The sequence below is a fragment of the Oratosquilla oratoria genome, chromosome 6, assembly GCF_046742065.1.
Source record: "Oratosquilla oratoria isolate Oo_2021 chromosome 6, ASM4674206v1, whole genome shotgun sequence".
Taxonomy (NCBI): Eukaryota; Metazoa; Arthropoda; class Malacostraca; order Stomatopoda; family Squillidae; genus Oratosquilla; species Oratosquilla oratoria.
In genome coordinates this window covers 70821123-70848487 of record NC_134782.1, presented here as the reverse complement: position 1 = coordinate 70848487, position 27365 = coordinate 70821123, and the positions used below count along the sequence as shown (strand labels likewise).

General features: G+C 41.9%; 1 protein-coding gene across 11 annotated transcripts in view; it reads right to left on the bottom strand.

Moving 5' to 3' along the window:
• The window catches only part of LOC143026595 (uncharacterized), a 321375-nt gene that overhangs the window by 195948 nt on the left and 98062 nt on the right, over positions 1-27365 (bottom strand). For all 11 annotated transcript variants that reach the window (XM_076187254.1, XM_076187255.1, XM_076187256.1 and 8 more), the window contains 2 exons: positions 18637-19052; positions 6390-6590 (listed from right to left, as the gene is read on the bottom strand). In XM_076187254.1, the coding sequence (XP_076043369.1) occupies positions 6390-6590; positions 18637-19052 (617 nt within the window). The remainder of the gene's footprint in view (positions 1-6389; positions 6591-18636; positions 19053-27365) is intronic.

Below are 27365 nucleotides of genomic sequence, written 5' to 3'. Positions count from 1 at the left end.
AGGCATAAAATGAATATTAAAAAGACCTGTTTGATAAGGTGGACCACAGTATTGTGGCCATGGTTTGGGTTTATGGTAAAAATAAAGAATGACTAACAGCAAAAAAATAAATAACATACATATACCAAAGGCTATTCCCCCCTTACAAAGGAGGTAGCAAAAAAACAAAAACAAAGGCAAATCCATTCCCACCATTCCATCCCCACATACTCCACTCCCATTCACCCCCTCCCTCCCTCTTATTTTGGCACCTTCTGGATGATGGGTCATCCCTGCATTTCACCCACTGCTCTGGGTCAGAAGCAGTGTCGCAAGACACAGCACATCCACACCAAGGCCGCTTCATTAAATGGGTGACTCACCCTCTTTGTTCCCTCATGCAACAATAGAGAAGATGGAGAGAAATCCCTTCAGGCTGTGTCAATTTATTTTTCACACATACTCCCTCACCCTCCATCCTCCACCCACTCCCCCTCATACATCACAGCATTATCCATATACAACCATTCTCCATTCACCCCTATCTTGTTTTCTTCTGTACTTCCTCAACAGACATTCCTCTCTTTCCCAATGCCCCTTTTACCCCATCCATCAATTTCATCCTTGGTCGCCCCTCATGTTCACTCATTCCACTTTTCCCTTCCACACCTCTTTTACTAATCTTTCTTTACTCATTCTTTCCATGTGTCCAAACCATCCCAATACTCTTTCATTAACCCTATCTCCCAACTCTCTTTCCGTGACCCGTTCTCCTCCTCACTTTGTTCCTCACTCTATCCAGCTTAGTTACCCCTATCATACTTCTCAGGCACCTTATCTCAAACACAAAAGGCATTTGATAAGGTACCACACAAGAAACTAATAAGGAAGATAGAATAAATAGGTGGCATCAGAGGAAAATTACTGGAATGGATGAAAGACTTCCTGACTGGGAGGAAAATGAGAGTTGTAATTAGAGACAAATTCTCAAATTGGGAAGAAATGATAATTGGTGTCCTGCAGGGATCAGTACTGGCCCCAATCATGTTTGCTATATACAGTGGCCACGAAAAGTTTGGGCGCAAAATTATAGGCGCCCCAACTTTCCCCTAAACTCAAAACATGCGAAAAATACAACTTTCCACCCTAACTTTCCGCTATTTTTCAATGCTAGCGTTTGTACCCGTATTTAGCCGAGACAATACACACTATTTGGCAACTCTGTTTAGGCGCACTCGATGTCACATGGAGTCAGTTTCTAAACATCTCTCACGGAGAGTAGTCTTTTTTTTGCGGTGGTCTCTGTTTTTGTGCCTTGATATCTCCGTAATGGGAAGTGGTAAAGAGCTGGAAAGAGACACAGTTGTTACAATCATAACCCTCTATAAGGAGGGTTATAAGTGTAAAGATATTGCTACTTGTGTGGGAATTGGAGTGCGTCAAGTGCAAAAGTGGACCAAGAAATTTCGAGACGAAGGAAGTGACATCATTCCTACTCCAAAGCATCGCTCTGGTCGGCCAAGGAAGATATCAAATCGTACTTCTACGGTTCTAACTGCCTCCTACGGTTATTAGGAGGCAGTTAGAACCGTAGAAGTACGATTTGATATCTTCCTTGGCCGACCAGAGCGATGCTTTGGAGTAGGAATGATGTCACTTCCTTCGTCTCGAAATTTCTTGGTCCACTTTTGCACTTGACGCACTCCAATTCCCACACGAGTAGCAATATCTTTACACTTATAACCCTCCTTATAGAGGGTTATGATTGTAACAACTGTGTCTCTTTCCAGCTCTTTACCACTTCCCATTACGGAGATATCAAGGCACAAAAACAGAGACCACCGCAAAAAAAAGACTACTCTCCGTGAGAGATGTTTAGAAACTGACTCCATGTGACATCGAGTGCGCCTAAACAGAGTTGCCAAATAGTGTGTATTGTCTCGGCTAAATACGGGTACAAACGCTAGCATTGAAAAATAGCGAAAAGTTAGGGTGGAAAGTTGTATTTTTCGCATGTTTTGAGTTTAGGGGAAAGTTGGGGCACCTATAATTTTGCGCCCAAACTTTTTGCGGCCACTGTACATAAATGACATGGACAAAGGAGTAGTGTTATATGAATTTCTCTGCAGATGACGCAAAAATACTAAGGAAAGTAAAAACAGAGGAGGATTGCAACTCATTACAACAAGACTTGGACAAGATCTGGAAATGGACTCAAAAGTGGGAAGTGAAATTCAATATCAAGAAATGTAGTATAATGGAATTTGGAAAAAGTAAAAACAGAATATCGAGAGATTATAAAATTGGTGAAGAAGAGGTCAAAAAAGTAAACTCAGAAAAAGACCTTGGAGTGATGATCAGCAAAGACATGACACCAGATAAGCATATTAATAAAATAGTCGGAGAAACCTATAATTTATTGAGGTCAATAAAAGTGGCATTTGCCTATTTGGACGAGGAAATGATAAAAAAAAAATCTTAACTATACTAATAAGACCAAAACCCTAAACAATTTGGATTTAGAAATGGAAGATCATGTACTACAAACTTAATATGCTTTTAGTCGAGATTAGTAGAAATAATACAAGAAAAAGATGGATGGGCAGACTGTGCTTTCTTGAACTTACAAAAGGCTTTTGACAAAGTACCACACAAAAACCTACATACAGGTACATACATACACATACCAAAGGCATTTTCCCCGTACAATGGAGGTAGCCAAAAGAACAAAGGCATAAAACCATTCCCACCTATTCCATCCCTAATACACTCCACTTCCCTCCACCCTCTACCCTCCCTCTTATCTTGGCACCTCCTGGATGATGGGTCATCCTTGCATCTCACCCACTGCCCTGGATCAGAAGCAGTGTCACAAGACACAGCACATCCACAGCAATTCCGCTTCATAAAATCGGTGACACCCCTCTCCATTCCCCCCATGCATAAAGAAGATGATGGGGAGAAATCCCTTCAGGCTGTATCAAATTTTTCTCACATATACTACCTCACCCCGCATCCCCCACCCATTCCAGCTCATGCATATCATCATCCATATACAACCATTCTCCATTCACCCCTGTCTTCTGTCCTCTCCCATCCTTCCTCAATAGACATTCCACTCTTCCCCAAAGCTCCTTTCACCCCATCCATCCACCTCATCCTAGGTTGCCCCCTCATGTTCACTCCCTCCACTTTTGCCTTCCATACCTCTTTTACCAGTCTTTCTTCACTCATTCTTTCCATGTGCCCAAACCATCCCAATATTCTTTCATCCACCCTATCTCCCAACTCCCTTGCCATCCCCGTCCTCCTCCTCACCTCCTCATTTCTCACTCTATCCAGCCTAGTAACCCCTCTCATACTTCTCAGACACCCCATCTCAAACACAAAAATCTCCTAAGAAAAATTGAAACAATAGGTGGAATACAAGGAAAATTGTTGGAATGGATGAAAGATTTCTTGAATGGAAGAAAAATGAGGGTGGTACTTAAGAGACAAAAACTCAAATTGGGAAAATATGATAAGAGGAGTCCCACAAGGCTCTGTATTGTTTCCAATAATGTTTGCTATTTATATAAATGATATGGACGAAGGCGAGGAATGTTATATGAACTTCTTTGCAGATGATGTGAAACTATCAAAGAGAGTAATTACAGAGAAAAATTGCAAATCTTTTCAAGAAGACTTGGACAAAGTCTGGAACTGGAGTCAAAAGAGTGAAGTGAAATTTAATATTAAGAAATGTAGTATAATGGAATTTGGAAAAAACAAAAATAGAATCTCAGTTCAATACAAAATTGGTACAAAGGAAGCAAAAAGTTAACTCAGAAAGGGAGCTAGGAGTAACTATCTCAAACAACATGACACCAGACAAACATGTCAACAAATTAGTCGGAGAAACTTTTAACTTATTAAGATCAATGAAAGTGGCCTTTGACTACATTGATGAAGAAATGGTAAAGAAAATACTAGTTACACTTTTAAGACCAAAATTGGAATATGCACCATTTCTATGGACACCTAGTATATATATATATATAAATATATATATATATATATATATATATATATATAAAATCAATCAAAGAGCAATGACAAAGCGCTAACAATTTGCAATTGGGCATATGAACAAAGATTGGACAAACTAAATTTACCAACCCTAGAACAAATAAGAGAAAGAGTTGATTTGATAACCACTTACAGAATTATGAAAGGTATGGAAATTCTTGATAGGAATGACCTATTAAAATGGGACAGAAGGGCTACATGAGGACGAGAAGAAACTTAAGAAAGACAGTTACAGAAGAGATCTGAAAAAGAATTGCTTTCCGCACAGATAGATATCTGGAACAAACTGAACGAGGAAACAGTGTTAAAACTCTATATGACTAAAAAAAACTGGGTGCGGAAAGATACAACAGAAGGTCACTACGAGCATAGCTCTCCTCCTGCAAAATACAAATAGGTAAATACATTCAAACTCTTTCTTTCTTATGTTACATGTTTCTGCCCCATACAGTGCTGTGGGCACAATCTCCTCTTAGCATCTATTCCCAAATGTCTATTTCTCACTACATTTTTTAATCCCCCAAGGCACTTACTTGCTTCTTTCAATCTACATTCTACCTCCACCTCCATTTCTCCCTTTCCCACCACATTTGCACCCAAGTATCTAAAACTATCCACTTCCTCCAGTCTCTCTCCTTTAATACTCACTTTCAGTCTGCTGTCACTTTCTCCCCTTGTACATCTCATCACCCTACTTTTACCCACATTAACTTTCAACTTCCTCCTTTCGTACACCTTCCCAAACTCTGACACTAACTTCCTCAATCCCTCCTCTGATCCTGCTACAAGCACAGTGTCATCAGCTAACAACAACTGGCTTATCTCCCACTTTTCTCCATTTTCTTTAACCATCTCCAATCCCCAACCCATTACCTTTGCATTTACCTCTTGCACCATCTTATCCATGTATAAAATGAACAGCCAAGGTGGCATAACACATCCCTGGTGAAGTCCCACCTTTAACTCAAACCACTCACTCTCTCCATTTCTGATTCTAGCACAAGCTCTACTACTTTCGTAAAAACTTTTGACTGCTCTTAAAAGCCTTCCTCATATCTCATATACCTGGAATACCTCTCACAGTGCCTTCCTGTCTACCCTGTCTGCCTTTTCCAAATCCATAAAGGCCCCAAAAAATACCTTGAACGAGATGAATGGATGGGGGTGAAAAGAGTTTTGGATGCATATTTGTCAGTAGAATAGTGAAGAAAAAGTGCAACATATGGGAATGTGTGTAGATCAAGAATGGATACAAAGCAGGGTCATCATATGATGTAGAAGTGGGGGTAAATAATTTAACTTTGGCTGCCAGGCCCTGTGATTGACAATAAGTGACTTCCTGCACAGTCTGGCCCACACATGGGGCACATCATTCTTCATAGCTGAGGTGGTGAGATCAATTAATCAATTCATTATTCCTGGTCTCTCTTGCATAAGCCCTGCAGCCTTGTGATGACCTTCAGTGCTGAGGTGGGAATGGTGGTGTTCTATGGTCCTTTGGTATGGGTGTCTGCCCTGATTTGATTCATACTTACTATACACATGAGGACGGATTGAAGCCATTGTAGCTGTATTATTACTCATTAAAACAGAGATGTTTACAAACACTAATTATACTGGTATATCTTTTTAAATGAGTGCTGAAGTGGTCCTGACATGTAGAAGATTGAGTGAGGAAAGACTAGCAACAAGAGCGTGAAAAAAAAAAGTGGATGAAGTGAATAGGCAAAGGGGCACTTGAGTAAGAAAAGAATGCCTACAATATCAAGGATAGTGTAGATGGACAAAGAAATGAGTCTGAAAGGATGTTCTTTTTTGTTTACTCTTTTTTTTTCTTCTTCTTCTTCTTTTCTATGCATGTATGGGGAGGTTTCACCATAACACAAAGTGGTGAGAGTAAATCAGCTCCGGCTGTTGGGCCCTACCATGGAGTCACTCTGTCTCACTATACTGCCTTTGACCTGAGCAGAGTGGTGGGGTCAGGGATGCCCTTTATCCACAAGGTGCTATGATTGGAGTTTTGGATAAGATGGGCGAGGTGGATGTATGCTTGGACTCAGCAACCCACTTAAGAAGGAAAAGGCCCTTTGGTATATGTGTATGGCTCTTCTCATACACTTCATACCTGTATTTAAAGACATAAATTACTTGGGAACATTCAAATCAATAACCAATTAGTCTACTGCCTCAGTTCCATCTTGCAGATCTGCTACACAGTGCAATTAATTGAAACCTGCTCTGTGGGGACTTACATTATAATTAAACAATAGTTTCCTTTGAAATTACCCAAACATACACTGGAGTTACAAGGTAGTAATCTGGGAGAGAAGAAACATCCCTACCTTGACATTGGCACAATAAGGATGGTAACACTGCCCACACTGTGCACAAGCAATTAGCCTTCCCTCCTGGTCCTGTCCGAATGCCCCACACATTGCACATATATCTTGCATGAGGGAAAACTCATCACGTGCTGACACCAAAACCAATTTGTTCTCCTCTCCTTCCTCTTTGCCACCTGAGTTTGGGGGATTTTCCATTGCCTAAAGTGAAAATATGAAAGAAAGAATTATATATATATATATATATATATATATATATATATTATATATATATATATATATGTATATATATATACACATACACACGCAATATATATATACATATAAATATATATATATATATATATATATATATATATATATATATATATACACATATATATATATATATATATATACATGTATATATATATATATATATATATATATATATATATATATATATATACAAACAATCATACATATAAACAAATAAAGTGTTCAAATACAATTATATTAGTTTTATGTACAAGCCAAATGTTACAATATTCATGTCTATATTACAAAGTTTAAGCTAGAGAGAAGACAGCAGGCCATTGCAAAATGTATTTCATTGGTGTAAAGAGAAAACAAAGTTTCATTGTATAAAGTAGTATTAGGATGAAGAAAGAGACAGAAGTGCAAATTTATCTTCTGGAAAGTTGAGCTTAGATGACTACAATGAGGAAACGATTGCAATAGTAAAGAAATATAATATCCCTTACATACATACCCTTTCCATGCCTGCTCTCCTCCTCATTCCTTATTTCCCACTCTATCTATCCTTGTAACACCCACCACAGTTTTCAAAATCTTTATCTCAAACATATCTAAATTTGCCCTTTCTACCTCCCTTGAATTCATTTCTCTTCCCCATACACGATCATTCCTTCATACGAGTTTTCTCTTCACATCCATCACCAGTTAATTGGGAACTGAGGGTCTCTTGCATGACAGACCTGGTACAACATATTGATTGAAAGGATTGTGGTATTAGTTTTGTTTCCTATGTCAAGTGATTGTGCTGACAGCACTATATCGGGCAGAGACATGGAATTTAAGAGAGACGGTGAAGAAAAATCTAAATGTGTTTGAGATCAAATATCTGAGAAGCATAGAAGGGGTTACAAATTTATGATGCATGTGAGGGAGTGGGGGGGGGGGGGGGTTGAGGGAGTATGTGTGAAAAATAATTTGATGCAGCCCGGAGGGTTTCTCCCTGTCTTCTCTTTTTCTGCATGAGAGGATGGGTAGGGGGGTCACAGATTAAATGAAGCAGTTTTGATGTAGATGTGCTGTGTCTTGCAACACTGCTTCTGACCCAGGGCAGTGGGTAAGATGCAGGGATGACCTGTCATCCAGGAGGAGCCAAGACAAGAGGGAGGGAGGGAGGTGAATGGGAGTGGAGTATGTAGGGATAGAATGGGTGGGAGTGGATTTTATGCCTTTGTTTTTTGGCAACCTCCCTTGTTAGGGGGCAAAAGCCTTTGGTATATGTATATGATAGAAGAAATTCTGTTCATAGAGAAATGATGACACTTTTATACTACGACTGTCCCTCCGTTATGCTGTCCCCCAACCCCTTGTTGCTGTCCTGTACCATTTCTCTGAGTATTCTTTCTGTGATGGGGGAATTCCCTGTGGTGGGGGAAAAGAATACTGCCACCAAGTTTCCCACTTGGATCGTAAGAGGCGAGAAGAAAGGGACGGGGAGAGGGACTAGGCATCCTTCTCCCTGTAGCCCCAAGGGGCAGATTCCTAAAAAGAAAAGGAAAGGCATAAGGGGTGCTGGAGGGCCTCGGGCCAGCACCCTAAGGTTTGGGTCTTTTAATGTGCGTGGATGTGGTACAGATGAGAGTAAAAGAGAAGAGATAGGTAGTATGTTTGTGAGAAGAAAGATGGATGTGTTGGCTTTGAGTGAAACTAAGTTGAAAGGGAAGGGTGAGTGTAAGTTTGGGAGTGTAAGTGGGAGGTTATCAGGAGTGAAGAGAGGGCGAGGGAGGGAAGGGGTGGCTATTCTAGTAAGTGAGGAGATAGGTAAACAGATAGTGGAGTGGAAGGAGGTTTCCTCAAGGATAATGTGGATGAAGGTGAAACTGGGAAAGGAGATGTGGGTCTTTGTAAGTGCATATGGGCCTGGCAGTGAGAAGAGCATGGAAGAACGGGAGGCCTTTTGGATAGATTTAAATGAGTGCATAGAGGGTTTAGGAAGAAATGTCAATGTAATAGTACTGGGAGACCTTAATGCTAGGGTGGGAAATGGTCCAATCGATGGAGTGGTTGGGAAGTGTGGAGTTCCAGGAAAGAATCGTAGTGGAGAGTTGATGGTGGAAATGTGTCTAGAAAGAGAGTTGATGATAGCAAATACAGTGTTTCGGAAGAAAGTCAAGCATAAGTACACATGGGAGAGGGTGGTGGAGGGAAGGGTGGTAGATAGAGCGCTAATGGATTATGTAGTGGTAAATAGGATTATGATAGGAAGAGTTAAGGATGTACATGTGCTAAGGGGAGAGGGTGGGGGAATATCAGATCATTTTTTGGTGGAAGGTAAGCTGAGAGTGGAGGATGGAGAAGGAGGAAAGGGACAAAAGGTAGGGAGGTTCTTAGAGTGAACTCCTTGAATGAAAAGGAAAAGGAGAAGGAGTACGAAAAGAAGCTGAAGGAGGAGTGGGAGGGAGTAAAGGATAGAGCAGAGATGGGTGTGGAGGAGGAATGGGGTTGGTTCAAGGAGGGAGTCTTAAAGTGTGCAAGGATGGTGTGTGGAACAAGAAGGACAGGGGGAAATAGAAGAAAGGGTAGTGAATGGTGGGATGAGGAAACAAAGAAGGTTGTAGAAGAGAAGAAGCGAGCATTCACAGATTGGTTGCAAAAGAGGACAGGGGAGTCATATGAGACGTACAAAGAAAAGAAAAGAGAAGTTAAGCAAAAGGTAAAGGAGGCAAAGAGGAGAGCAGATGTGAAATGGGGTAGGAGTATGACAGAAAATTTTGAAAGTAATAAAAAGATGTTTTGGAAAGAAATTAAGAGAGGAAGAGGAGGCGAATCAAGTAGGGAAGAAAAGGTAAAAGGTACAGATGGAGAGATGATAATGGAAGAGATGGCAGTGAGGGGAAGATGGGCAGAATATTTTAGGGAGTTGCTGAATGTGAAGGAGGATAGGGAAGGAAAGATAGCTGCAGTGGGAAATGCGAAGAAAATGAGAGTGATGAGTGAGGAGAATGGAGGAGAAATAAGGAAGGATGAAGTGAAGGCAGTTGTAAAGATGACGAAAGCAGGTAAGGCACCTGGTCTGGATGGATGCCATGCAGAATGTCTGAAAAAGGGAGGTTCAGTGATGGTGGACTGGTTGGTGAGGTTATTTAATGTTTGCTGGAGAGAGGGTAGAGTACCGGAGGACTGGAGAAGTGCCTGTATAGTTCCTCTTTACAAGGGAAAAGGGGACAAGTGTGAATGTAATAATTTCAGAGGGATTAGCCTGTTGAGTGTAGTAGGGAAGGCTTATGGGAGGATCTTAATTGAGAGGATTAGGAGAGGAACAGAAGGAGTAATTGGTGAGGAACAGTGTGGATTTAGGACGGGTAGAGGTTGTGTAGATCAGATCTTTGTGGTAAGACAGATATGTGAGAAAGCTATAGGAAAGGGGAAGGATGTTTTTTGGGCTTTTATGGATCTGGAAAAGGCTTATGATAGGGTAGACAGAAAGGCACTGTGGGAGGTTATGCAGATTTATGGGATAGGAGGAAAGCTTTTGGGAGCTGTCAAGAGTTTTTATGAGAGTAGTAGAGCATGTGTTAGGATTAGAAATGGAGAGAGTGAGTGGTTTGAAGTAAAGGTGGGACTTCGTCAAGGATGCGTTATGTCGCCCTGGATGGGGTGGTGCGAGAGGTAAATGCTAGGGTAGTGAGTCAGGGATTGGAGATGGTTAAAGAAAATGGAGAAAAGTGGGAGGTGAGCCAGCTGTTGTTTGCGGACGACACTGCACTTGTGGCAGGGTCAGAGGAGGGATTGAGGAAGCTGGTGGCAGAGTTTGGGAGAGTATGTGATAGAAGAAAGCTAAAGATAAATGTGGGTAAAAGTAAGGTGATGAGATGTACAAGGGGTGAAAGTGACAGTAGACTGGAAGTGAACATTAAGGGAGAGCGACTGGAGGAAGTGGATAGTTTTAGATACTTGGGTGCAAGTGTAGCAGGAAAAGGTGGAGTGAAGGTGGAGGTAGAATGTAGATTGAGAGAAGCGAGTAAATGCCTTGATGGTTTAAAGAGTGTAATGAGGAATAGACATTTGGGAATGGATGCTAAGAGGAGGTTATATGATGGAGTGATTGTGCCAACAGCACTGTATGGGGCAGAAACGTGGAACATAAGGGAAGAAGAGAGAAGGAGTTTGAATGTGTTTGAGATGAGGTGTCTGAGAAGTATGGTGGGGGTTACTAGGCTAGATAGAGTGAGAAATGAGGAGGTGAGGAGGAGAACAGGGGTGAAAAAGGATTTGGGAGATAGGGTTGATGAAAGAGTATTAGGATGGTTTGGACACATGGAAAGAATGAGTGAAGAAAGACTAATAAAAGAGGTATGGAAGGCAGATGTGGAGGGAGTGAACATGAGGGGACGTCCTAGGATGAGGTGGATGGATGGGGTGAAGGGGGCTTTGGGGAAGAGGGGAATGTCCGTTGAGGAAGGAAGGGTGAGGACGGAAGACAGAGGTGAGTGGAGAATGGTTGTATATGGATGATGTTGTGACTGCATGAGGAGGAATGGGTGGGGGGGTGGGGGATGGGGTAGTATGTGTGAGTAAATTTTGATGCAGCCCGAAGGGATTTCTCCCCGTCCTCGCCTTATATGCAAAGGGGGACGGAGAGGGGGGGGTCGCCGATTAAATGAAGCGGCCTTGCTGTGGATGTACTGTGTCTTGCGACACTGCTTCTGACCCAGGGCGGTGGGCAGGGTGCAGGGATGACCCGTCATCCAGGAGGTGCTCAGATGAGAGGAAGGGTGGGAGGGGTGTGGAGTGTATTTAGGGATGAAATGGGTGGGAGTGTTTTTATGCCTTCCCCTTTTTGGCTACCTCCCTTGGAAGGGGGAAGAAGCCTTGGTATATGTATGTATGTATGTACAAGTTTGGATAGAGTGATGAATGAGGTAAGAAGGAGAATGCAGGTGGAAAAGGATATGGGAGATTGGGTTGATGAAAGAGTATTGGGATGGTTTGGATGCATGGAAAGAATATGTGAAAAAAAAAGACTATTAAAAGAGAAAAGAGGTGTGTAAGGCAGAGGTGGATAGAGTGAACACAAGGGGGCGACCAAAGATGAGTTGGATTGATAGGGTGAAAGGGGAATTGAGTAGGAGGGGGATATCTGTTGAGCAGGGAAGGGAGAGGGCAAGAGATAGGGGTAAGTAGAGAATGGTTGTGTATAGATGATACTGTGATACAAGGGAGTTGTTGTTGTTGTTGTCGTTCCCTAGACTGTCTGTCCGAGCAGTCCCGTCTCCCCAAGGAAGGCCACAGCCGAAACTGGGTTTTCCCACAAATCCTTTATAGAGTGTATGTTGTGTTGTTTGCGTGCATGATTTGTGTATAATGCAGTCTTCCATTATGTGTTGTATGGTATGGGGTGAAGTGTTACATCCTGGGCAGCTGTTCACAACACGGTCGTCCAGCCTCTTCTGGTAGCTTAGAAGTGCTGGGTGGTGACCGCATCACAGTCTGGCCAAGTGGACTCTGTCCTTTCGTGGGAGAGAGGATTCAGAAGGGTGGATATCAGGGGGTCTGGCATGCAGCAGTGTGTTGTCTTTCAGTGTGTTAATGGAGCGGTGAGTGATATGATTATGAATATGTTTCCGGAGGCTGGTATTTGGTGGTTGTGGAGGAAGAGAAGAGCTGATGGCCAGGGGTGGTTGCTGCTGATTGGCCCCCAACTCTTGGGGTTGGGGGGTGGTCCCACGACATAGACGTTGCAGCTCCAGGACCTACAAGGGAGTAGGTAGGGGTGGGGAGGTGGGTTACAAAGTGGTAATGTGTGAATGATATTTTGATGCTACCCAAAGGGATTTTCTGTCTTCTTTTTTTCTATATGAGGGAGTGGAGAAGGGGTGGTCATCATTTAAATGGATGTGCTGTATTGCATTGCTGCACTACTTCTGACCCAGGGCAATGGGTCAGATACTGGGATGATTTGTCATCCATGAGGAGCTAAGATGAGTGGGAGGAAAGGGTGGTGGATAGGAGTGGAATGGGTATGTGCCTTTTGACTTTGTTTACTTCCCTGCTAACTTTTTTAATATGACACCTATATTGGCATCATAAGCTGTGAGTGGGTATACGAGGATGCTGGCATAAGCGTACTGATTATATCTATTTTGTAGTTGTTGCTGAGTGACCCCCATATTCTGTGAATAGATTTGATCACATTTTCTATGACATATTTATTCAGGGTATTGGCTCCATGTTATTGTGGCAAAGTAGAATGCAGTTGATACTTCAGGGTCTATGTGGGGTGCCCCTACAAACCAGAGCCACACATCATTTTGTCTGTGATAGAGGAAATCTCTGTTCATAGAGAAATGCTGACACTTTTATAATACTGCAACTGTCCCTCCATTATGCTGTCCCCCAACCCCTTGTTACTGTCCTGTACCATTTCTCTGAATATTCATTTCCTTTTTTTGCCTACCCTGTGGTGGGGGACACAATGCTGCCACCAGGTATTCCCACTTGAATCGAAGGAGGCAACAAAAACAGGACAGGGATTGGGATGAGGCCTCCTTCTCCCTGTAGCCCCACTGGGGACAAAAGTAGGGAGGTGCTTAGAGTGCACTGCTTAAATGAGAAAGAAAAGGAGAATGAGAATAAGAAAAAGCTGAAAGAGGAGTGGGAGGGAGTGAAGAATAGAGTAGAGCTAGGAGTGGAGGAGGTGTGGGGATGGTTCAAGGAGGGAGTGATAAGGTGTGCAAAGATGGTGTGTGGAACAAGGAGGACAAGGAGGAAATAGAAGGAAGGGTAGTGAGTGGTGGGATGAGGAAGTAAAGAGGGTTGTAGAAGCGAAGAAGCAAGTTTTCACAGATAGGTTACAAAATAGGACGAGGAAATCATATGAGAGGTACAAAGAAAAGAGAAGAGAAGTAAAGCATAAGATAAAGAAGGCAAAGATGAGAGCAGATGTAAAATGGGGTAAGAGTATGACAGAAAATTTTGAAAGTAATAAAAAGATGTTTTTGAAAGAAATTAAGAAAGGAAAAGGAGGTGAATCAAGTAGAGAAGAAAAGGTAAAAGGTGCAGATGGAGAGATGATAATGGAAGAGAAGGCAGTAAGAGGAAGATGGGCAGAGTATTTTAGGGAGTTGCTTAATGTGAAGGAGAGGGTGGGGTAGTTGCAGTGGGAAGTGCAATGAAAACGACTGTGATGAGTGAGGAAAAAAGAGGAGAGTTAAGGAAGGATGAAGTGAAGGCAGTTGTTAAGATGTTGAGAGCAGGAAAGGCATCTGGATGGATGTCACGCAGAATGTCTGAAAAAAGGAGGTACAGTGATAGTAGACTAGTTGGTGAGGTTATTCAATGTTTGTTTATGAGAGGGTAGAATGCCGGACGACTAGAGGAGTGCCTGTATAGTTCCATTTTACAAGGGAAAAGGGAACAGGTGAGAGTAGTAGTTTCAGAGGGATCAGCTTGTTGAGTGTAGTTGGGAAGGCTTAGAGGAGGGTCTTGATTGAGAGGATTAGGAGAGGAACAGAGGGAGTAATTGGTGAGGAACAGTGTGGGTTTAGGACAGGTAGAGGTTGCGTAGATCAGATTTTTGTGGTAATGGTAACACAGATATATGAGAAAGCTATAGGAAAAGGTAAGGATATTTTTTGGGCTTTTATGGATTTGGAAAAAGCTTATGATACGGTAGACAGGAAGGCATTGTGGGAATATTGCAGTTATATGGGATAGGAGGAAAGCTTTTAGAAGCTGTCATGAGTTTTTACAAGAGTAGTAGAGTGTGTTTGGATCAGAAATGGAGAGAGAGAGGAGTGGTATGAGGTAAAGGTGGGACTTCGTCAGTGATGTGTAATGTCGCCCTGGCTGTTCATCTTGTACATGGATGGGGTGGTGCGGGAGGTAAATTCAAGGGTGGTGGGTCAGGGATTGGAGATGTTTAAAGAAAATGGAGAAAAGTGGGAGATAAGCCAGCTGTTGTTTGTGGACAACACTGTGGTTGTAGCAGGATCAGAGGAAGGACTGAGGAAGTTAGTGACTGAGTTTGGGAAAGTATGTGAATGAAGTTGAAGATAAATGCAGATAAAAGTAAGGTGATGGGATGTACAAGGGGAGAAAGTGGCAGCAGAGTGGAAGTGAGTATTAAAGGAGACTGGAGGAAGTAGATAGTTTTAGATACTTGGGTGCAAATGTGGCAGGAAAGGGAGGAGTGGAGGTGGAGGTAGAATATAGAGAGAAGCGAGTAAATGCCTTGGTGATTAAAAAGTGTAATGAGAAATAGATATTTGGGAATGGATGCTAAGAGGAGGTTATATGATGGAGTGATTGTGCCTACAACACTGTATGGGGCAGAAACATGGAACATAAGAGAGGAAGAGAGGAGTTTGAATGTGTTTGAGATGAGGTGTCTGAGAAATATGATGGGGGTTACTAGGCTAGAGTGAGAAATGAGGAGGTGAGGAGGAGAATGGGGGTGGAAAGGAGTTGGGAGATAGGGTGGATGAAAGAGTATTGGGATGGTTTGGACACAAGGAAAGAATGAGTGAAGAAAGATAAGTAAAAGGTGTGGAAGGCAGATGTGGAAGGAGTGAACATGAGGGGTCGACCTAGGATGAGATGGATGGATGGGGTGAAAGGGGCTTTGGGGAAGAGTGGAATGTCTGTTGAGGAAGGACAGGAGAGGACAGAAGACAGGGGTGAATGGGTGAGGGGGAGTACGTCTGAGAAAAATTTGACGCAGCCCAAAGGGATTTCTTTCTGTCTTCTCCTTTTTTGCATGAGGGGATGGCGAGGGGGGGTTACCAATTTAAAGAAGCGGCCTTGCCATGGATGTGCTGTGTCTTGCAACACTGCTTCTGACTCAGGGCAGTGAACAAGATGCAGGGATGACCCGTCATCCAGGAGGTGCCATGATGAGAGGGAGGGAAGGGGGTGGAGTGGGATAGGGATGGAATGGGTGGGAGTGGTTTTTTATGCCTTTGTTTTTTGGCTACCTCCCTTGTAAGTTGGAAAAAAGCCTTTGGTATATGTATGTATGAAAGAGAACAAATATAAAAGCGGTAACTTTATATCTTATTATGCGCGTATTGTGATGCATCATCATACATGAGTCGACCTGATGTGCGTGTGAATATTTAACTCGTATTTAAGAGGTTAAGGGGGGAAAAGCCCTTGGTATACAGATAGATATCATGGTCACATATATGTTGGAATTATGTAGGAATGGAAGCAGCAGTGGGTGTTTGTAATTCCACTGATGTTTATTTGTATGTTTGGAGTGTGTTTTTGAGTGTGTGTTTTGTGTGCTGGCTGCATCTCCTACTCATTGTATACTGGTTTGTTTATGATGACATGATGATAAGTATTGGTAGAGGTGGGATAAAACACAGCAGTGAGTTTTTGTGAATCTATTTCCCCAACATATGGGTCCTTTGTAATCTCTCTGAAGAAGGACTACGGTCTGAATAATTTGGGAAATAAACTTACAAAAGCTCACCACTGTGTTTCAATCAAGCCCTACCAATATGGCACTGGGGTCCTGACCTCCTTATGTGGAAAGAGAGAGAGGGGGGAGGGATAGAGGGGGGAGAGAGAGAGAGGGGGAGAGAAGGGGAGAGAGAGGAGAGAGAGAGGAGAGAGAGAGGGGAGGTAGGAGAGATAAGAGGGGAGATAGGAGAGAGAGAGAGAGAGAGAGAGAGAGAGAGAGAGAGAGAGAGAGAGAGAGAGAGAGAGAGAGAGAGAGAGAGAGGGGGGAGAGAGAGAGAGAGAGAGGGGAGAGAGAGGAGAGAGGGGGAGAGGGGAAGGGGAGGGAGAGAGGGGAGGGGGAGGGAGAGAGAGAAAGGAGAGAGGGGGAGAGAGATAGAGGGAGAGGGGGGAAGAGAAGGGGAGAAAGAGAGATAGAGGGAGAGGGGGGAAGAGAAGGGGAGAAAGAGAGCAGATGGTAAGAGAGAAAGAGAGGGGGAGGGGAGGGATGGAGAGAGGAGAGAGGCAAAAGAGGGAGAGAGAGGAGGGAATGATGGGGGAGAGGGAGTGAGGGGGGAGAGGGAGAGAAGGGAGGAAAAGAGGGGGGGGAAATGGGGAAAAGAAGTGGTGACCAGATGGGGGATACATACATACATCCATATACCAAGGCTTTTTCCCCCTTACAAGGGAGGTAGCCAAAAAGAAAAAGGCATAAAATCATTCCCACCTATTCCATCCCTAAATACACTCCACTCACCTCCACCCTCCCTCTTATCTTAGCACCTCCTGGATGATGGGTCATCCCTGCACCTTGTCCACTGCCCTGGGTCAGAGGCAGTGTTGCAAGGCACAGCACATCCACAGCAAGGCCGCTTCATTAAATTGGCGACCCCCCCTCTCCATCCCCCCATGCAGAAAAGGAGAAGACAGGGAGAAATCCCTTTGGCCTGCGTCAAAATTTGCTCACACATACTACCTCACCCCCCATTCCACCTCATGCATCACAACATCATCCATATACAACCATTCTCCATTCACCCCTGTCTTCTGTCCTTTCCTGTCCTTCCTCAACAGACATTCCACTCTTCCCCAAAGCCCCTTTCACCCCATCCATCCATCTCATCCTAGGACGTCCCCTCATGTTCACTCCCTCCACATCTGCCTTCCATACCTCTTTTATTAGTCTTTCTTCCCTCATTCTTTCCATGTGTCCAAACCATCCTAATACTCTTTCATCAACCCTATCTCCCAACTCCCTTTCCACCCCTGTTCTCCTTCTCACCTCCTCATTTCTCACTCTATCTAGCCTAGTAACCCCCATCATACTTCTCAGACACCTCATCTCAAACACATTCAAACTCCTTCTCTCTTCCTCTCTTATGCTCCATGTTTCTGCCCCATACAGTGCTGTTGGCACAATCACTCCATCATATAACCTCCTCTTAGCATCCATTCCCAAATGTCTATTCCTCATTACACTTTTTAATCCACCAAGGCATTTATTCGCTTCTATCAATCTACATTCTACCTTCACCTCCACTCCACCTTTTCTTGCCACATTTGCACCCAAGTATCTAAAACTATCCACTTTCTTCAGTCGCTCTCCCTTAATGCTCACTTCCAGTCTGCTGCCACTTTCACCCCTTGTACATCTCATCACCTTACTTTTACCCACATATATCTTCACCTTTCTTCTTTCACACAATCCCTCCTCTGATCCTGCCACAAGCGCAGTGTCGTCTGCAAGCAACAGCTGGCTCACCTCTCACTTTTCTCCATTTTCTTTAACCATCTCCAATCCCTGACCCACCACCCTTCCATTTACCTCTCACACCACCCCATCCATGTATAAGTTGAACAGCCAGGGCGACATAACACATCCCTGACAAAATCCCACCTTTACCTCGAACCACTCACTCTCTCCATTTGTAATCCTGACACATGCTCTACTACTCTCGTAAAAACTCTTGACAGCTCCTAGAAGCTTTCCTCCTATCCCATATATCCGCAAAACCTTCCACAGTGCCTTCCTGTCTACCCTGTCATAAGCCTTTTCCAGATCCAGATGGGGGATAGTGAGAATAAAATGTTTTTGCTGGGCCCACTCTGTAGAGGAGCTCATACTGGCCCTCTGGTTCTGTACCTCCTTGTGGAAGCTTAGTTGTGGTGTCCCTGTGCAATGGAATGGGACTGATCAAGAATGGAAACTGAGTTCTGCATTTGGTCTCCATCCTTTCCCAGAAGGTGGAATTGCCTCTTGCAGAGAAGAACACAGGAACTCCCACATGTATTCACCACCAAGAAGGCATTTAACACATTATCCTATATTGCCCCTATTTTAGGCTTACATAGGCAACAACACATTATCTCTTCTTTAAGTGAGATATAGCCCAATTTTGTGGCAATTCTTGGTTACCTGGAGTCATGGGCCTCTTGTGAGAGACCTGGTGTGAATGATTGATTAATTATCCTCAGTCACAAAATTATAAATGGGTACACTTGAAGAGCAAGCCTTGGGCAACTGAAATGAGAAAAGTACAAATTGGAAGAGGATTAGGTTTAGGTGTACCTGAAGAGTAAGAGTGGGATAATTAAAGTATCCTCTGTAGCCTCTGGGAACGCCTCTTCCTCTCCTTACTGGCACTGGGTTTCCCCGCTTCTTTGCATTTGGGGTAACAGCTTTCTTGCCGGCACTGAACTTGTTCCCACACACCCCACCACCTCGTGGTCGAGGTGTACACATCAACCCCCCTCGCTTGGCCACGGTCACAGGTTTGCCACGACTAGGAAGTCCAATCGGTTGGAATTTCATGGATGGGTTGGTGTTAGAAGAGGTAGTCATGGTAGAACATGGAGTAGTGGGAGTGGTTGTACTGCTGGTGGTAGTAATTTCTTCAGGCTTGGTGTCAGGCATAAGCTCAGCATCCATGGAGTCTTCAGAATGTTGAAGAGATTCTGCAATACCATCCAGACTATCTTCCTGACCTGGTAATGAATAAAATTAAACAACACATATCAATATCCATTATTCACATTCTGGAGATATTGTATTTGTCATTTAAATTACACATCCAGTGTATACATATGTTTCCTTGTTATCATATATATATACATATATATATATATATGTAAAAGTGGGGTTTGTCTGTTTCTTTTTCTCTTTCTCGAACTATCCGACCTAGGTTTGACCTCTCTTATGGTTTAGTTCAACCTACATCAACTATTCAGCAATTCCTAAAGTTGATGTATTTATAAGAAAAACTTTGATTCTTGGTATATCTTCGAAATCCCCTTCCCCCCCAGGATGACCTCTTGATTCTCTCCTGTCCCTGACCAGGACATTTCTTTTAGCTTTATCTAAACCTTTAATGAACTGAACACTACTATCTAGTCACTTTTATCCTCTTTCAACAATGATCTAATATTAATACTCTTTCTTCATAGTAAACCTAGTAACCAGCTCTCTCAATCTTGTATCCTTTATTTCACGCAAAGACCACACCATTGCAATACCCAGTATGTGTGTGTGTGTGTTTACCTAGTTGTAATACACAGGAAGGGCAGCTATGCTCATACTCTTTGTATCTCACAACATTGTTCCTTTTTGAGTTTCTTTTCATGTCCCCTTGTTTTTCTTCTATCCCACTTTAATAAGTCTTCTCCGTCAAGTGTTGGGGCCATCTTTGTTGTTGCTCTTTGGATTCTTTCTATATACATACATAACCAAAGGCTTTTTCCCCCTTACACAGGGGGTAGCTAAAAACAAAAAGGCATAGAAACCACTCCCACCCATTCCATCCCCTACATATTCCATTCCCCTCCACCCTCCCTCTCATCTTGGCACCTCCTGGATGATGGGTCATCCCCGCATCCTGTCTATTTTCCTTATATTCTTTTTTGTACACATAGTGTCACAGCATACTTCAATCTTGGTCTTATCAGTGTGACTAATATTTTATTTACCATTACCTCATTCAAGTAATTAAAAGCCACCTTTATTGATCTTAATAAATTGTAGGTTTCACCAACTATTTTGTTTATCTGTTTGTCTGGAGACATGTCTTTGGTGATATTTACTCCTAGGTCCTTTCTGAAACCAATATTCTTTACTTCCTTTGCACCAATTTTCTATTGTCTTGATATTCCATTATACTACATTTCTTAATAGTGAAGTTCACTTCCCACTCTGACTCCATTTCCAGACCATGTCCAGGTCTCTCTGTAGTGATTCGCAATCTTTTTCCGTACTTACTTTCTTTAGTACTTTAGCATGGTCTGCAATGAAGTTCATGTAACATTCTATACCTTCATCCATTTCATTTACATATATGGCAAACATTATCGGAGCCAGCACCGAACCCTGTGGGACTCCACTTATCATTTCTTCCCAAGTAGAGTTTTTATCTCTGAGCACCACCTTTTTTTTTTTTCTCCATACAAGAAATCTTTCTTCCATTTCAATCATTTTCCTTGTTTACCCATTATTTCAAGTTTTCTTAATCATTTTTTGTGTGGCACTTTATCAAACACCTTTAAGTCCAGGAAAGCACAGTCTGTCCATCCGTCTCTTTCTTGCATTATATCTATTAACCTTGAATAGAAACAAACAGAAACAGAATAGAAACATATAAAACAGAATAGACACAAATAGAAACAGAAAAGAAAAGAATAGTAAAGCACAAGGTAAAGGAGGCAAAGAGGAGAGATGTGAAATGGGGTAAGAGTATGACAGAAAATTTGAAAGTAATAAAAAGATGTTTTGGAAAGAAATTAAGAGAGGAAGAGGAGGCAAATCAAGTAGAGAAGAAAAGGTAAAAGGTGCAGAGGGAGAGATGATGATGGAAGAGAAGGCAGTAAGGGGAAGATGGGCAGAGCATTTTTAGAGTTGCTAAATGTAAAGGAGGATAGGGAGGAAAAGATAGTTGCAGCGGGAAGTGCTAAGAAAGTAACCATGATGAGTGAGGAAAATGGAGGAGAAATGATGAGTGAGGAAAATGGAGGAGAAATAAGGATGAAGTGAAGGCAGTTGTTAAGATGATGAGAGTAGGTAAGGCACCTGGTCCAGATGGATGTCATGTAGAATGTCTAAAAAAAGGAGGTACAATGATGGTGGACTGGCTGGTGAGGTTATTCAGTGTTTGCTGGAGAGAGAGTAGAGAGCCGGAGGACTGGAGGAATGCCTGTATAGTTCCATTTTACAAGGGAAAAGGGGACAAGTGTGAGTGTAGTAGTTTCAGAGGGATTAGCTTGTTAAGTGTAGTAGGGAAGGCTTATGGGAGGATCTTGATTGAAAGGATTAGGAGAGGAACAGAGGGACTGATTGGCGAGGAGCAGTGTGGATTTAGGACAGGTAGAGGTTGCGTAAATCAGATTTTTGTGGTAAGACAGATATGTGAGAAAGCTATAGGAAAAGGTAAGGATGTTTTTTGGGTTTTAATGGATCTGGAAAAGGCTTATGACAGGGTAGACAGGAAGGCACTGTGGGAGGTATTGCAGATATACGGGATAGGAGGAAAGATTTTTGGAGCTGTCAAGAGTTTTTACAAGAGTAGTAGAGCATGTGTCAGGATTAAAAATGGAGAGAGGAAGTGGTTCGAGGTAAAGGCAGGACTTCGTCAGGGATGTGTTATGTCGCCCTGGCTATTCAACTTATACATGCATGGGGTGGTGTGGGTCTATCGCTAGAGTTTAATAATTACCTCTGCACTTGTATTCATTACCGTCCTAGCAATGAAACCTAACGCTCTCTTAGCTTTATTCCTGGCGCTAATGCACTGTTTCTTGGTTTTAAGGTCCAGACTCACCAGAATTCCCAAGTCTCTCTCGCACTCAATTTTCTCTAAAAGCGTGTTATCTAAGCTGTATCTATTTTCGGGGTTGTGTAGCCCTATGTTTAACACGCTGCACTTAGAGATACTGAAGTTCATTTGCCATTTCACTGACCATTTGAACAATTTATTAAGATCATCCTGCAGAATCTCTGTGTCATCTCCTGACCTAATTAGGCATCCTATTTTAGTGTCATCAGCAAACTTACTAACATCACTATTTATCCCGTTGTCTAAGTCGTTTATGTACATAATGAACAACAAGGGACCTAAAACCAAGCCCTTGGAAACCCCACTAGTAACATTGCCCCACCAAGATTTTACTCCATTAATGGTGACCCGCTGTTTTCTGCTACTAATCCAAGCTCTAATCCATTCTAACACTTTTCCTCCTATGCCATGGCCTTTGATTTTATTTAGTAGTCTCTGGTGTGGCACCTTGTCGAACCCTTTGCTAAAGTCAAAGTAAAAAATATTGTAATTAACATTGTTATCTGACACCTTATATACTTTAGTGTAAAAGGATAGAAGATTAGTCACACACGACTTACCCTTGAAGAAATCATATTGTGAATCACGAATTAAATTATGTCTTTCGATGTGTTCTCTGAGTCTATTTACTATTACTGATTCAAGCATTTTTCCTATAACCGATGTCAAACTGATTGGCCTGTAGTTGCATAAACACGATCTATCTCCCTTCTTAAAAACAGGAACAACGTTTGCTTGCCTCCAAGCAGTAGGCACAAAACCAGTGTCTACTGATTTATTAAATATTTCAGTTAACTGGTTGCAGATTTCAAATTTACACTTCTTTAGCATTCTCGGAAAAGTTTTGTCTGGACATGGGGATTTTGTAGCTTTTGTGTCTTTCAATCTGCTTGACTACTTCTACTTTACTAATGCTGATATTAGATAGACTACTTTCTTCATCCCCTCTGAAAATCGGATCGCAGTCAGGTACTTTATCTAACCTCTCATTAGTAAATACCGATAGAAAATGATTGTTAAACTCCTCACTCATTTTTTCCTCCAATTCTATCATGACATTTTCATCGTTTTTAATTGGTCCTATTCTTTCTTTATTTTTTGTTCTATAGAGATGAAAAAAACCCTTTGGGTTGGATCTTATTTGACTAGCAACCTTAATTTCATAATTACTTTTCTCTGTACGTGTATTTTTTTTAACCAGCTTTGCCATTTCGTTATATCTTGATCTAAGGTGTTTCCCCGTTTTTTTTTACATAAAGTCCTCTTTTCATTCTGATCTCATGTTTCAATCTGTCTGTCATCCATTTGGGAGTGTTACTATTTTTCCATATTGACTTCTGGGGGATAAATGTATTTTGTGCATTAATAATTAAATCAGTTAGATTGCTATACATTTCATCCAAATTGCTGACCTGTCTGTTGAGCCCTTGCCCCCAAATGACCTGACCCAAGGTATGCATATTACCCTCCATGACCCGACCTCTGGTCACGACCTGACCCCTAGTTTGTTCCAGATATCTATTACTCTATGTGGAAAGCTATTCTTTTTCAGATCTTCTCTGTAACTGTCCTTTTTAAGTTTCTTCTCATGTCCTCCTGTAGCTCTTCTGTCCCATTTTAGTAGGTCATCCCTATCAAGAATTTCCATCCCTTTCATAATTCTGTAAATGGTTATCAAATCACTTTCTCTTCTTTGTTCTAGGGTTGGTAAATTTAGTATGTCTAATCTTTGTTCATATGTCATATTGCAAATTGTTGGTGCCATTTTTGTCATTGCTCTTTGAATTCTATTTTCTTTTTTTTTTAAACACTAGGTGTCCATAGAGATGCTGCGTATTCCAATTTTGGTCTTATCAGTGTAACTAATATATATATATATATATATATATATATATATATATATATATATATATATATATATATATATATATGTATATATATATATATATATATATATATATATATATATATATATATATTTTATAATTTCTTCATCCATGTAGTCAAAGGCCACTTTTATTGTTCTTAACAAGTTAGAAGTTTCTCAGACTAATTTGTTGACATGTTTACCTGTTGTCATGTCATTTGAGATAGTTACTCCTAGGTCCCTTTCAGAGTTTTTTTTTTCTACTTTGTACCAATTTTCTATTGACCCGAAATTCTGTTTTTGCTTTTTCCAAATTCCATTATACTGCATTTCTTAACGTTAAAATTCACTTCGCTCTTTTGACTACATTTCCAAACTTTGTCCAGGTCTTCTTGAAAAGATTTGCAATCTTCCTCTGTACTTCTCTTTAATAGCTTCATATCATCTGCAAAGAAGTTCATATAACATTCCACATCTCCATCCATGTCACTTATATAAATAGCAAACATTACAGAGCCTTGGGGGACTCTACTTATCATATCGTCCCAATTTGAGTTCTTATCTCTAAGTACCACCCTCATTTTTCTTTCATTCAAGAAATCTTTCATCTATTCCAATAACTTTCCTTGTACTCCACCTATTGTTTCAATTTTCCTTAGTAGCTTTTTGTGTGGTACTTTGTCAAAAATCCTTTTGCAAGTCCAAGAAAGCACAAGCTGCCCATCCATCTCTTTCTTGTATTTTTCACCCACCCTGTGGTGGGGGAAAAGAATGCTGCCACCAAGTATTTCCACTTGGATTGTAAGAGGCAAGAAAAACGGGATGGGAATTGGGACTAAGCATCCTTATCCCTGTAGCCCCACAGAGGATATTTCTAAAAAAAAAAAAAAAAGTAAAGGCATAAGAGGGTCTTGGAGTTTTCCAACCAGTACCCTAAGGTTTGGGTCTTTTAATGTTGTTGTTGTTGTTGTCGTTCCCTAGACTGTCTGTCCGAGCAGTCCCGTCTCCCCAAGGAAGGCCACAGCCGAAACTGGGTTTTCCCACAAATCCTTTATAGAGTGTATGTTGTGTTGTTTGCGTGCATGATTGTGTATAATGCAGTCTTCCATTATGTGTTGTATGGTATGGGGTGAAGTGTTACATCCTGGGCAGCTGTTCACAACACGGTCGTCCAGCCTCTTCTGGTAGCTTAGAAGTGCTGGGTGGTGACCGCATCGCAGTCTGGCCAAGTGGACTCTGTCCTTACGTGGGAGAGAGGATTCAGAAGGGTGGATATCAGGGGGTCTGGCATGCAGCAGTGTGTTGTCTTTCAGTGTGTTAATGGAGCGGTGAGTGATATGATTATGAATATGTTTCCGGAGGCTGGTATTTGGTGGTTGTGGAGGAAGAGAAGAGAGTATCTGTGTGTAATAAAGGTCTATGGGTGTAGTTTTAATGTTTCTTGGTGTGTGTGGGTGTTCTGCTATGTAGTGTAGCGGGTGTGATGTGTTTGTGGTGGCTGCAGCAAGTGTTTGTGTGCCTCTCATGTCGAGGTGGTCCTTGACTTTGAGGACTTTTGTTTCATGGTGTAAATGGTCTGTAGGTGATGTATTTGTGCAGCCTGTAATTGTTTTTAGGGCTTTGTTTTGTATGATTTGAAGGGTGTTGTGGTGTGTCTCACTGAGATTAGGAGCCCATGCAGGACTCGCATAATTCATCACTGAGCGTATGCATTGTTTGTATATTGTTATATTAGTTTCTTTGTTTTGACCAAATGTTGTTCCAGTGATTGACTTAAGTGCGTTAAGTCTAGGTGTGCATTTGTTTTTTATGTTTGTGAGGTGTTGTTTGAAAGACATGGATGTATCGTATGTTACACCAAGAATTTTCGGTGTGTTTGTGTGTGGTATTAGAGTGTTGTTGATGTAGAGATGAGGTATGTATTTGTGTTCTTTTGTCCAGTTGGTGAGAAGTGTTGCTGTAGATTTGGTTGGAGCTATTTTGAGTCTGTTTGTGATGAACCATGTGTTGAGTGTGTCAAGGTAAGGCTGGATTATTTCTGCAGCTTTGTCTGTGTTACGATGTGTGCATGTGATTGTTATGTCGTCTGCGTAGGAAGAGATTTGTATTTCTGAGGTGTCTGGCGTGGGTAAGTCATGCATGTATAGATTAAATAATGTGGGGGATAGAACTGAGCCCTGTGGTACTCCGTTCTTAATGTTTCTGATGTGCGATGATTGGCCATTATATGACACATGAGCATTCCTGCCTGCCAGATAATTGGCCAGCCATCTTTTGGTGTTATTGTGCATGTCTGTGTTATATATTTTATTTGTTAGGTTGTGGCGGGGGATAGCATCAAAAGCTTTACTAATGTCCAATGTTATAAGAAGTGTTCTGTGGTGGGGCCTATCTGAATTGATGCCATCTAAAATTCTTTGTGTGAGGTTTGTCAGAAGAGTGTTTGTGGAGTGTAGTGGCCTAAAACCGTGTTGTGAGTCAGCAAGGGGGATATATGGTGTGACAAGTTTAAGTATTAGGCGTTCAATGACTTTAGAGGGGGTGCAGAGAAGTGTGATTGGGCGGTGCGATGTTGGGATTGTTGGGTCTTTGTTCGGTTTTGGAATGGTGATTATTTTACCATGCTTCCAGATGTCGGGTATAGTGTTGTGTGAATAGCTGTAGTTTGCAATGTTTGTGAGTGCGTGTATACCTTGTGGTCCAATGTGTTTTAGGTGGATGTTGCTTATGTTATCAGGGCCACAGGCAGATGAGTGCTTGAGACTATGCATTATGAGTTTTGTCTGACTGTCTATGAAGGGTGTATAGTCTGAGTCTGTGGGAAAGTCTTTCTTACGTCGAATGGTGCGTCGGTCGTCAGGGTGAGATTTAAGATGGCTCGTCTGTGCAAAATGACGTATGAGTGCGTTTGCTTGTTGTCTGTTTGAGGGTAGATTATCTGTTGTTGTGATTATTGCTGCGTGAGAGCGTGCAGTGTTAGTGTTGGATAGTGTGATGCTGTTGAGTGTTTTGTACAATTTGCTGGTGTTTGTTTTGTGATCAAGTGTATTGATAAAGTTTTGCCAATTTTGTGTTTTTTGTTCATGTATTTTATTGGCAATCACAGTGTTTAGTGTTTGTATTTGGTCTGCTATGTTTTGAGGGATAGGTGTGGGGGTATCGTGTTTAAGTGTGTCACGTTGTCTGATGAGGCCTTGGATTTCTGGTGTGAAGTTGGGGTTGTGTGATTTTCTGTTGCCTCTAGGGATGTATCTCTTGTCTGCGTTTTGTATGATTGTATTAAAAGCGTGCACAGCATTGTTTATGTTTGTGATTGGTGTACTGTTAAGTGTTTCAAAATGTTGTTCTGTCTCTTCATTAAAGGCTTCCCAGTTAGCTCTCTTGTAATTGGTGTAAGTGTGTCTGTGGCCAGCTGGGGTGCATCTTGTTTTGGTGGTGATGATGATTGGAAGGTGGTCAGAGCCAAGGGCTCCGACCACTCTCCATGATGTTGTTGGGGTTAGGCAGGGGGAGCAAAAGGTGATATCAGGAGAGGAGGGAGTGTAGAGGGCTTGGTATGGGATATGTGTATGATTATGCGTGTTGTTCATGATAGTCAATGAGTCGAATTGA